This window comes from Dendrobates tinctorius, unplaced genomic scaffold, assembly GCF_039654945.1.
Source record: "Dendrobates tinctorius isolate UK_male_01 unplaced genomic scaffold, ASM3965494v1 ptg000086l, whole genome shotgun sequence".
In the NCBI taxonomy this organism is placed as follows: Eukaryota; Metazoa; Chordata; class Amphibia; order Anura; family Dendrobatidae; genus Dendrobates; species Dendrobates tinctorius.
Genome location: NW_027361754.1, coordinates 49,588,388 through 49,601,152, shown reverse-complemented (window position 1 = coordinate 49,601,152; position 12,765 = coordinate 49,588,388). Strand labels below are relative to the sequence as shown.

General features: G+C 47.2%; 1 protein-coding gene across 5 annotated transcripts in view; it reads left to right on the top strand.

The window, feature by feature from the left end:
• Positions 1 to 12,765, top strand: part of TNFRSF14 (TNF receptor superfamily member 14) — a 92,983-nt gene that overhangs the window by 13,223 nt on the left and 66,995 nt on the right. For all 5 annotated transcript variants that reach the window (XR_012234072.1, XR_012234073.1, XM_073585379.1 and 2 more), the window contains exon 2: positions 6,905 to 6,986. Coding sequence is in view for 3 of the 5 variants with exons in the window: in XM_073585379.1 (XP_073441480.1) it covers positions 6,905 to 6,986 (82 nt within the window). In the remaining 2 variants the exon portion in view is untranslated. The remainder of the gene's footprint in view (positions 1 to 6,904; positions 6,987 to 12,765) is intronic.

The window sequence follows — 12,765 nt, the reverse complement described above, 5'->3', positions numbered from 1 at the left end:
ACAGCATCTCAAGGGCCAGTAGTTTGGCAATGCCGGCATTCAGAGCCAGTGCTCGGGGATGGTTTGCCGAGTATGGCCGCTTTTTCTCACATGCCTGTGCTACCGATTGCTGGTGAGTGGCCTGGGAGTGTGCTGATGACTGCGAACGTGGTTCAGTGGGTGGAATTTCACTGGGTCTCTGGACAACAGTGGCAGTGGTTCTTCCATGGCGTTCCAGTGAGGAAGCCGAACCAGCTGTGTGTGAGCTGGAGGAAGAGGCCCGAGAGAGCACGAGCTGAAGAGGTGGTAGGTGCTGCTGAAGGTTGGCCTACATCTTCAGTGTGTCTGTGTAACTCCACTCCGTGCTTGGTACGCACATGTTTCCACATATTTGTGGTATTGAGGTTGCTCACATTTTTCCCTTGTTTCACTTTCTGATGACACAGCTTGCATTTGACAAAGCAAATGTCATCTGCAACTGTGTCAAAAAAAGACCACGCACTGCAAGTCCTGGGAGCGCCCGTTTTGTGTTTTGGAAGAGGATTGCTCCTCACGGGTGCCAAAGTGGAGGCTACAGGCAACCAAGTCTGCCCCCGCCCTCTCCCTCCTTTTGGCCGTTCGGGGAATCTCTTCCTCAGAGCTGCTCCCACCACCTTCCTGTGGCTGATGCCATGATGGATCAAGGACCTCATCATCTCCACTCCCCTCTTCAAGCATCGGCTGGTCCTGGGTTGTCTCGCCAGCACCGTACGTACCAGAAATTGGCAACTGAGTCTCATCATCATCAGATGAGCACTGAGGTGTGCTGACAATAGGCTCTGGCCCACCCACCTCTTCAGATTCAGAGGGACAAAGCAGTTGCGCATCACTGCATACTCCCTCTTCTTCACGCTCTAGAATGCTGCTTGGCTGGCCACCTCTTTCCAAGCCAACAGATTCTGAGAACAGAAGTAAAGATTGAGATGGCTCCTGTCCAGGGCTCTCAGACTGCCTGGGCAATTTGGCAGGTGGTGAAGAGACAGATGGTTGCTCTTCAGTGCTCTGGCCTTGGGAGGATGCGGAAGTCATTGAAGTGGATGCGTTAGCTGCCATCCATCCGACAACGGCTTCAATTTGTTCGTCACGCAGCAGTGGGGTACGGCGAGGTCCTACAAAGCTGCACATGAAGGACTGTTGCCTGGTAAAAGTGGGGGATGCCGGGTCACTGGTGGCCGCAGCAGACACCGAATCCCCACGTCCTCTCCCTGCTGAATCCCCCCGTCCTCTCCCTGCTGAAACTCCACGGCCACGACCATGTGCCTTACTCCCTCCCTTCTTCATCTTGGTAGACTGATAAAGATAGGCAGAAAAGTAAAAAAGGGGTGGCTTAGTGTTCTTATTCCTGAACACCTGCTAACCAGTATAAGAAACACTAATTTGGCTAAGAGTATGTGGACTACACTTTAATATGATCTAATGTGGCCTACACAACTGTAAAGTGGAGTGTTTGGTGAACTTTATTTCCTTTTTTTTTTTGGGGGGGGGAAAAAGAAAAGGATGTGACCAAAGTTTGAAAGCTATAGTATCACAAACTTTTTGGAGCGATTACAATGCAGGAAGCTAACCTACAATGCAATTAATGAGGCTCCAAAAAAATAGGGTGATACTAGTCTGGCTGGTCCTGAAGGGCACAAGCCAGCAAAAAGGCTCCTCTATCTAATCCTATATAGTGTTTGCAACCAACCAATGACAATGGATGCGGATGGAAACACACTAATATAGGAACAAAAATCTGGATAAATTAGCTGCAAAAAAAGGACTATGTATGAGGCAGTGACGCATGCTGAGCGGACTACAACCAGCGGTGGCTGTAGAACACACTGCAACATGAGCTGCACTCACACACAGAGAGACCTATCAGACAGCCAAAAACAGTGCAGAGAAATGGGCTATAGCACTGAAAGGCTGCTGAAAGGCTCCGCTGTCCACTCCTTTAGTGTTTGCAATCAACGTATATGGATACGTATGGAAGCACACTATAGAGGAGAAAAAAAGAAAAATGTGTATGAGGCAGAGACACACGCTGGGCGGCCTACAAGCAGACGTGCCTGCAGGACACACTACACAGCGTGGGTCTGCACTCACACAGCCCTTGCAGACAGCTATTAAAACAGCGCTGCTGGGCTACAAAAATGCTACAGTGGTGGATTATGTAGCCTGGGTAGAGCAATAGATATGTTTGATCGTTATTTCTAACTGTCCCTCACAGTCTTCAACAGCAGCCTGTCCCTAACTGAATTCACAGCAGAGTGACCAGAAATGGCGGCTGCAGCGGTTTTTATAGTGCATCATGACATCATTTCAGCAGCTAATCACAGCCATGCCAGTAGTTAACATGCCTACATGCCTAACAGGATGTGCCCACACTTCTGAGGATCCCCATTGGCTGAATCAAATCGAGCGGGCTCCTAACATTATGGGAACTTCCGATTCCGGTATTCGATATGAAAAAAGTATCGGAACTAAGTATCGGAATTCCGATACAGCGAATATCGGCCGATACTCGATACTTGCGGTATCGGAATGCTCAACACTACTAGTGATGAGCAAACCTGTTGGGATAAGGTGTTATCTGAGCATGCTCGGGTGCTAACTGATTGACTTTGGCGTGCTCGAATAATATGCTTGACTCCTCGCGCCTGCGTGTCTCACGGCTGTTCCGCAGCAGCAACACATGCAGGGATTGTTTGTTAGGCAATCCCTGTATGTGTTGCCTCCGTCAAGGAACGTTATATGTACATTATACCAGATAAAATTATAGCTTTGTTAAACCTATAAAGTACAAGACAATACCACACAGAAAACCAACCAACCGTGCTGCCTACCATGGCCCTGAGATGAGCCCTGATTGCAAACTACCTGACAGCAGAGGTTGGCACCCTAAACACAGACGAGATTGGCGCCCCCGCTCCACATTGGCTGAACCCTATAACTCCTATATATCCCTGGACTGGTGCAGCATGTGGTCACTCAATTAACCAGAAAAGAAGCAAATAGAGGTTGCCAATAAAAAGGTAGTTGGGCAGCCAACAAAGAAACAGTGCAAAAACGTGCTGATAACCCAGACAATAAATTGACATGTGCATAACAAATGAGTACCTGACTGTACTGTTTTCTGTGACTGTACGCGGAGGTTGGCACCCTACTGGTCAGCGGAATGGCGCCCCCGTTCCACGACGGCTGTCCCTTGGTATCCCTGATATATCTTGATAACCATCAGCAAGGGTAGCAGAACAAGACAATAAACATGGAAGACATGAATCATGCCAGCAAAGAATTGCTAATACATCATATTTATAACAGTAAGTAAAGGGTACTCAAGGCTGGTAGTTGATAAGGAAAACCTCAACGCGTTTCTCCAAATCGGATCATCTGGAGGTGGATAGTCAGATGAGCATTCATGTCTTCCATGTTTATTGTCTTGTTCTGCTACCCTTGCTGATGTTTACCTAGATTATATATCAGGGATACCAAGAGATAGCCGTTGTGGAGCGGGGGCCCAATTTCCGCTGACCAGTAGGGTGCCAACCTCCGCTGTCAGGTAGTTTGCAATCAGGGCTCATCGCAGGGCCATGGTAGGCAGCACAGTTGGTGGTTTTCTGTGTGGTATTGTCTTGTACTTTAATAGGTTTAATAAAGCAATATTTTTATCTGGTATAATGTACATATAAGGTTCCTTGATAGCACAATTGATTTTTTTACCTTATTTTTTAATATTGATAAAATATTTTTCAGTGTTGCCTCCGTCAAACAGCCGCGAGACATGCAGGCGCAGGGACTGGAATATATTATTCCAACACGCCGAGGTCACTCTGTTAGCACCTGAGCATGCTCAGATAACACCTTATCCCAGCACGTTCGCTCATCACTAGTACTAACCTGAATACAAGTTTATTGCTAAACATTCTGCTCAGACTGTATGGAGCCCGCTGTCACATCCCATCATGTGGAAGGTGAGGTTTTTTTTTGTTTTTTTTTTAATCCCTTCACTTGGTTATGTGACCTGGAGCCTAGGGGCTTTATCTTGCTGCATGGGTGCTGTTGGGTGTCCGGGTCGCTCACCTTGTGGATGTGCAGGTGCCACATCCGTCACGTGGCAGTGGGTGTCATACAGTCTGATCAGAATGTTAGTTAGGCCGGGATCACACATTGGAGAAACATGACCGAGTCTCGCATATTAATACCCGGCAATGCCGCCGAGACTCGGAACGGAGCGTGCAGCTGCATAGAAATACATGCAGCTGAACACTCTGCTCCTGAGTGCCAGGTATTAAGATGCGGGACTTGTCTGAGTTTCTCGCATGTGTGATCCCGGCCTCAGGCATTTTAGATTAGCCGCAACAGATTAATTTATGACTTTTGGATGTGTGGTCTGTGCCTTTTTTTTTTTTTTTTCTACAAATACAGTGTGTGTTAACTTTTTTTGTCAATACTGTTTGTAGGCTTCTGTTTTTGTGGGACTAAGGGTGTGTGCACACGCTGCGGATTCTGCTGCGTTTCCGCAGCGGTTTTGGCCGCTGCGGTGTACAGTACCATGATTCCCTATGGGAATCAAAAACCGCAGTGCTGACGGTGCGGATTTTTCCACGCGGTTTTTCTGCGGTTTTGAAACCGCAGAAAGAATTGCATGTCAATTCTTTCTGCGGATTCCGCTGCGGTTTTCTATCTCCACCATTGTGGAGATGGTGAAACCGCAGGGCAAAACTGCAGGTAAAACCGCAGATAAACCGCAGGTCTCTTGACCTGCGGATTATCTGCGGTTTTTGCAAAATCCGCGCGGATGAATCCGCAGCGGAATCCGCAGCGTGTGCACGTACCCTAAGTGTTTTGTTTAATTGCCAGTTTCTTGCGAAGTTTAGCAATTGCCGGGAAGCGGCAGCTAAGGTGAAGTTCCCATGATGAGTATTTGGTGCCTTTTTAATGCTGCATATTTTCAGCATTAAAGAAAAGCATCTTATTACATTTTGCATCATGGGACTTATCAAAATCTACCACCCACGTGTTTTTTATATTACACAGCAGACACTGAGCTGCGGTGCATAATGAATATCTGCCACATGTCAACTCTTCTTGCCGAAAATATACGTTTTATTATTTAACTTTCCCAATGGTCGTGAATGAAATGAAGAAATCAAATACTCATTGTGGGAACATAGCCTAAAATGATAACCTTTGTGATCGCAGCAGTTAATCTCCGGTGTTAGGCTGGTTTCACATTAGCGTTTTTTTTGCACAGCGCATCATGCGCGTCCATGCACATGCGTCATGCGCACCTATCTTTAACATGGCATGCGCATGGTCTAGCGTTTGCACGCGTTCATATGCGTTTTCGTGCGCATGCGTTTTTAAGGTGTGCACCTAGGCACGCCAGACGCAACCTGTTTCATTTTTGGGTCCGTTGGCGTCCAAAAACACATGCGCACGCTTTGCGCACGGAATGCGTCAAAATAACGCATTACAGTCTATGGGAACACTGGCTTGCGCATGGACATGCGTACGCCTGCGTTTGCAAACGCATGCATTTTAAGAGTTAACATAGCTAGAAACTGGTTAAAACGCATGCGCCTTAAAAAAGCAAACACATGCAAAACGCATGATGTGTTTTTTGCATGCGTTTCTATTGCGCACGAAGCACTGCGCTAAAAAACGCTAATGTGAAAGTAGCCTTAGGCTAGTTTCACGTTAGCGTTTACGGCCGCAGCGTCGGGCTGCGCACGGCCGCCGCTAAGCCCCGCCCCCTGCCGCGCCTCCACCTACGGATGCATGACGCTGCATGCGTCCTGCGTCCCCTATCTTTAGCACTGGGAACGCAGGCCGTGCGCAGTATGCGTTTGGCGGCGCATGCGTCCTTTTGACGCTGCGCCAACCAGCGCCAAACGCAACAGGTTGCAATTTAGTGCGCTCGACGCAGTGTCAAAAGGACGCATGCGCCGCCAAGCGCATACTGCGCACGGCCTGCGTCCCCAGTGCTAGAGATAGGGGACGCGTGCAGCGTCATGCATCCGTAGGCGGAGCTGCCGGTGGAGGCGCGGCAAGGGGCGGGGCTTAGCGGCAGCCGTGCGCAGCCAGACGCTGCGGCCGTAAACGCTAATGTGAAACTAGCCTTAGCCGTATGTTACCAAAAGGATTTATTGGCTTTGTTAAGGGGAATCTGTCACCTATTTTTTTGGACTATAAGCTGCCGCCACCGCAATCGGGCTTATCTACAGCATTCTGTAATGCTGTAGATAAGCACCCGATGTAAGAGAAGAAAAGCGAGTTATATTATACTCACCAAGGGGCGGTCCGGGTCTGGTTTTGGTCCGATGGGTGTCGCGGTCTGGTCCGGCGCCTCCCGTCTTGTAGCGATGACGTCCTCTTCTTTGCTTCCCGTCGCGGCTCCGACGAATACTCAACATTTCTTGAAGAATTCTGTTTGCTCATAGCCTAACACAGGAGAAGTTTCCTATGTTGGTATTAGTGGTCTGCATGAAGGGGGGCTGGCTGGACTCCTATCAACAGCTGTTAGCCAGATCCCTCATTCACAGCATTGATGAAGTTCCATCACAGGAAGCTTTTTGCTATGTCCATCACAGGGCTAAAGTGGAACTCCTGTCCAAGGCCGATCATAAGCGATTGTGACGGGAATATCCCTTTGTAACCTACACTATGTACAAACGGTGTCAGGATGAGGTTGGCAGCGATCAGAACCCTCCCTGCATGTTGACGGTGCGATTTTAGGAAGGAAAGAGAGCAGCGTAATATACCAGCGGATCGGACCACATGGTGGAACTCAGCTGTGATGTGTCCTGAACGAGATGCAGTCCCTTCCTGGAAATATAATCATAGTTTACCGTCTTCTAATTACATAATTTACCTTTTCTCTTTTGTTTTTATATCTTGACAGATATTCATGGTGAATATTATTTCTGCTTGCCTTCCGAGAGAATACAAGATCAATAATATCTGCTGCCCGATGTGTGATAAAGGTGGGTGGTTCTGCGATTTCCAGCAATTTTCTTCTATTCTGAATTTTTACGTGATGTTTAGTTTACAAAATGTCTGTAAATATTCTATGTTGTGTAGCCTTAAAGAGGTTGTCCACTACTTTTACATTGATGCCCTATTCTTAGGATAGGGCATCAATGTCTGATTGGCCGGAGTCCGGCATTCTGCACCCCTTCCAATCAGCTGTTATTGTTGGTGCCAGCGGCGGCGGCCGGAGGTAGTTAGTTGCGTAGCTCAGCTGTCTACTTGTAGTAACCGGGGATTGTTACTGCACATCCACATCCAATTGAATAGATGGCGGAAGTGTAGTACCCTGCAGAGGCTGCTACAGTTAGACAGACAAGTACCACAAGGAAATACTTTCTTGGAAGTACAGTCACCGACGGACAAGTACTGCAAGAACATAAGGCCCACAGCAAGGAGCCGGCAGAGGACAGAACTCACAGCGTGGCCCGGAGTGGTGAGTAAGATGGGAGATGCCATGCAGTGATGTCGGCAGAGTTGTTACACCAGCAGTATTATAAGGCAGCTCTGGACTATAAGGCTGTGTTCACGCACAGCGGGTTTTTTTCGCGTTTTTCCCGCGGATTTACCAAAAATCCGCACGAAAAATGCTTAAAAGAAGCTTCCCATTCATTTTAATGCATTTTACACTTTTTGTGCCTATTGATGCCTTTTTACTGTGAAAAAAACGCTTTGCGGTAAAAAACGCAGCATGCTCATTAATTTCGCGGTTATTTCCGCATTTCTGGCTATTTGCTATGTGTCTGGGGACGCGCGGAAAAAATTGCGGCAAAAACGCGCGTTTTCTGGGAAGGAGTCCTGTTTTATGCATAAATTTTCTGCATACGTGTGCACATAGCCTACGGGTACATTTCCATAATCAATATTTGTTGAGTTTTTGATGCCACAGAATTTTTGCAACCATTCCGCACCTTAGTTTACTTCAGTTTCTTCCTTGCATGTTTGTCGCATGCGCTTTTGTCTCAAAGTTCGTTGAAATACAGGCAATACACACATGGGGTTCTATCGTATAAAAAAGTATAAAACTTCCATGGCTGAGATAGGTCATTGTAATAGGTGGGCTATATGTGGTCATTAACTTTACATCACTATGCTTTGGAGCTTCACTTTAACTTTAATTCACCCCATGATTATATTGAAGAGGTTTATCTCTATTGTTACTTGGAGTTACAATTGAATTTTTATGGTGTCATCAACCCCCCCAGTGTCGCACTGGTTGTAGTCTTTTGCTCCTTTTTATATTTCCCCTTTTTTCCCTTCCCCATGACAGCACTGTACATGAGAGATGGCATCCACCCCCAGGAACAGGAAACCTGTAGCAGAGATAAAAGAAGGGGGCGGCGCCTCTCTCCTCAGTTTGGTTTCCTGTTTCTGCAGGTGGATGCCTGTGGCAGGTCGCAACACCTGCAGGGGGATCCCCCTCTGACAAAGTCCGGTCTGGTGGCCGAGGTCTGGTGTGGGGGGAGGCAGCTGGGCGCGATGACGCGCGCCTGTAATCCCGGCCGGGGGGGCTGTCATGTGCCGCGCTCATCCCCCCCCCCCCTGCTGGACACCCCGCAGCCGCTCCTGTCGGGAGGCTGGGCCGGGAGGAGGCGTGCCCATTGTGCAGGAAAACGCTCCCTAGAACATATGACAAGCGATTCTGTCGCTCATGTATTAATAAAACAGTGGCCACGGAGTCACCGTCCCTGCTCCAGAGCATAAAAACCATTATCCGAGATGAAGTAAAGATGATAGTAAAGGAGCAGTTAAAGCAGCATATGGCATCCAGCTCCAGAAAAGCCACCCCTCCCCCTCCGCCTTCACAAAGTACTGATGTAGATTCAGAGGAAGAGCTGGGAGAATTAGCCCCCTCTAATGACTCAGACCTGGACTCCTCAGACGAGTTATATGGCCACCCTTATTTTTTATCCTAGGATATCGGAAAATTACTCAAGCTGGTCAGGTCTACAATGGGGGCCGAAACTCCCAGGGAGCAATGCACGGTTCAGGATTCTATGTTAAGTAACCTGGAGGGGAAAAAGCGCAGAGTTTTTCCTTTTCATGACAATCTGCTGAATTTAATTAAAAGGGAGTGGAAGAAGCCTAACAAAAAGATGTCCGTCCCACAGGCACTAAAACGTAAATATCCGTTTGATGAGGTTTGTGAGAAATGGGGAAAAAGCTCCAAAACTAGATGCTGCTATCGCCAGTATGTCTAGGGGGATAGCCCTACCATTTGAGGACATGGGTGCCTTAAACGATCCCATCGACAAAAAAGGCCGATGCCTTTCTAAAATCCGCTTGGGAGGCATCAGCATGGTCATTTAAACCTGGGGTAGCCGCCACTTGTACAGCTCGTGCTATGGTCAAATGGTTGGAGGAATTGAGTGAACAGATAAAAAACAAATGCCCAAGAGAGAGGCTACTGGAGGCAATACCTTCCTTACAAAAAGCGGCGGGATTCCTAGCGGATGCCGCAGTTGACTCCGTTCGATGTGCCTCCCGTGCATGCGCCCTATCCAATTCAGGTCGCAGAGCACTATGGCTAAAAAACTGGGCTGCAGACTTTAAATCACAAGTGAAGCTCTGTGCAGTTCCTTGTGAGGGACAGTACCTCTTTGGGAAGGCGTTAGATGAAATCTTAGAGAAAGCATCAGACAAGAAGAAACGGTTCCCACCATCCCCCTTCTCTAGGCGCCGTTGGGGTGACGCTCGCTTGTCCTTTCAAGGATCAGGGAATAGAGGGGGCCGAGGTCGCTCAGACGACAGGTCCATGCGGTGTAAACCCTGGAAAAGAGAGAAGGGATTCCTCTTCAATAAGCCTCCCCCTAAATCAGACCCCAAACATCAGTGACGCCAAAATTCCGGTGGGGGGGAAGACTTCGATTTTATTTTTTTTTTGTCCACCAATGGTCAGCATTACCCGCCTCACAGTGGATAACCAACTTGTTATCCGAAGGCCTGCGACTAAATTTCCTCAGCCCCCTGCCGCGGCAGATAATGATGACTCAGGTGGCCAAGAAAAATCAAGCCACACTAGAAAAAGAAGTTCAACTCCTCCTACAGAAGGAAGTGCTGATAAAAGTACCACATCACCAAATAGGGGAGGGATTCTACAGCACCCTTTTCCTCACGCCAAAACCAGACGACTCACTAAGGACAATATTTAATTTAAAAGCACTGAACCAATATATCCGAGTGGAGAGGTTCAAGATTGAAACTCTAAAGTCAGCAGTAAAGCTACTCGATCCAGGCTACTACATGGCAGTAATAGATCTGACAGATGCTTACTACCTTGTACCAATCTGCGAGGAACATCAGCAGTACCTCATCTACAATACCAGTGTCTTTCCTTTGGGGTGTCAGTCGCCCCTCATATATTCCCAAAGATAATCTCCGAAATAGCGTCCTTTGTGAGGAAAGAAAATATACTACTGGTACCCTATTTGGATGATTTTCTTGTTGTGGCAGACAACAAGGAAAACTGCACAAAGGCAGTCACAAGAGTACTAAAGGTGCTGACCAGACTGGGCTGGATAATACATTTAAAGAAATCAAGGTTAATTCCAGCTCGGGTACAAGAATTCCTCGGAATCCGATTGAATTCAGTCACACAAGAATGTGTCCTCCCAGAAAGAAAGACTCGGACCATTCAACAAAAGGTACAGCAGGTACAACCTGGTCAGCCCCATCTCCGTAAGAGGAGCAGTGTCACTCTTGGGTGTCCTAACAGCGACAATTCCAGCAGTCCAGTGGGCGCAAGCCCATACAAGGGAATTGCAATGGCAGATACTGTCCGAGCAGGCGATGGATCCGTACAACTTGAATCGAAAGATTCTCCTATCGCCACGGGTGCAGGGTTCATTAAAGTGGTGGCTGAGCACCGGAAACTTAAACAACGCTGTACCTTGGTCAGTTCAGAACCCGGTGGTACTAACCACAGATGCAAGTCCGTTAGGTTGGGGGGCACACCTGGCAGACCAGATTCTTCAGGGCCAATGGGAACCCTCAATGAGGGCAGCATCCTCCAACCTAAAAGAGTTGACAGCCGTAAGGCAGGCAATTCTTCATGCAGGAGAAGAAATCCAAGGAAAACATGTCACAATATTATCCAACAACAGCACGACTATAGCTTACATAAAACGGCAAGGGGGTACAAGTTCAGCATCCCTGATGGAGGAAGCCAGAGAGCTGTTCAGATGGTCAGAAAGCAACCTTTTGTCCCTGTCAGGTACGCTCTTGAAAGGGGCGGACAATCTTGTGGCAGATTTTTTAAGCCGTCACGTATTACACTAGGGAGAGTGGTCCCTGAATCAAGAAGTATTTGGGAAAATCTGTGCCATATGGGGCACGCCAGAAGTGAATGTTTGCCACAAGAGGGAACCGGAAGGTAAACAGGTTCTACTCCCTAAATCCAAGAGAACACCCGGAAGGAGTGGATGCAGTACTGCACCGCTGGAAGTTTCACCTAGCTTATGCGTTTCCCCCGATTCCATTGATCCTGACAGTCCTAAAGAAAATTCGGGAAGACAAGACACGGATAATCCTCCTCGCGCCCTTTTGGCCGAGAAGGGCATGGTTCACATGGCTCAGATACATGTCTATCTTGGACCCATGGATCCTCCCGGATATCCCGAATCTCCTGCATCAGGGCCCAGTACTACATCCTCAAGTGCACAGGCTCCATCTCACTGCCTGGAACTTGAGAGGGGACTTCTACTAGCAGAAGGATTCTCAAACCCTTTAGTAACCACCTTGCTAGTTAGCAGGAAGAAGGTCACATCAGACAAGTACCAAAAAATATGTGAAAAATTCCTGGACTTTTTGGGACGACAGTTGTCCGATACAAGTCAAGAAGTCCCTGTAAAGGAAATTCTAGAATTTATTCAAAAAGGGCTGCAAAGAGGGTTGTCTACTAGCATCCTAAAAGTGCAAGCATCTGCCTTGGGTGCGTTGTTTGACCAAAAACTTGCTGACCACCCTTGGGTCTATAGGTTCATCCGAGCCTCCTTTATGTCCAGACCCTCAAAATCATTACCTAAGGTAGCTCCCTTGGATATAAATTTAGTTTTGAATGCCCTAACTTCTACTCTTTTCGAGCCTCTTACTTCTGTTTCGGTAAAGGTCTTAAAGGGAATCTGTCACCCCATTTTAGCCCTATCAGCTGCCGGCACCGCTATCAGGGGCTTATCTACAGCATTCTGTAGGTAAAATATACAGCAAATGGTGAAATTTAAAACGTAACTTTTATTTTGATCAATAAAAGATTTGAAAAATGTGTGTCACCAAAAGTCATTTAAAATTGTCGATCTGATAGAGGTCCCTAATAATACAACAAAAATCAGGCCCTAAATCGACCCATTTAAGGATAATTGTCACATAAATACAATTAGACAACAGAATAAGTAATTGGATACGGCGACTTAGGTTCATTATATACACACGCCATAACTCAAATGCATATACATATTAATTACAAATATTGAAAGCCCATAATGCTGGCTATACATATGTATGAAAAAATGAGATCATGTCAATGACAAGAAAAATTGGAACAATCTCACCAAAGAGTTGAAAAGAAGGACGGGAGTCTTCAGGTATCATATAATAACGGAATTCCCTGGAACAGGAGGTTGGGAAGACAATACCCTGTCAATTCCTATGGGGCTAGCAATCATCTGTTCCAAAACTCCCGCCCTAACAAGGGCAGTTCACATCTAACCCTATATTGCATGCCCTGCACTTTCCCTAAAT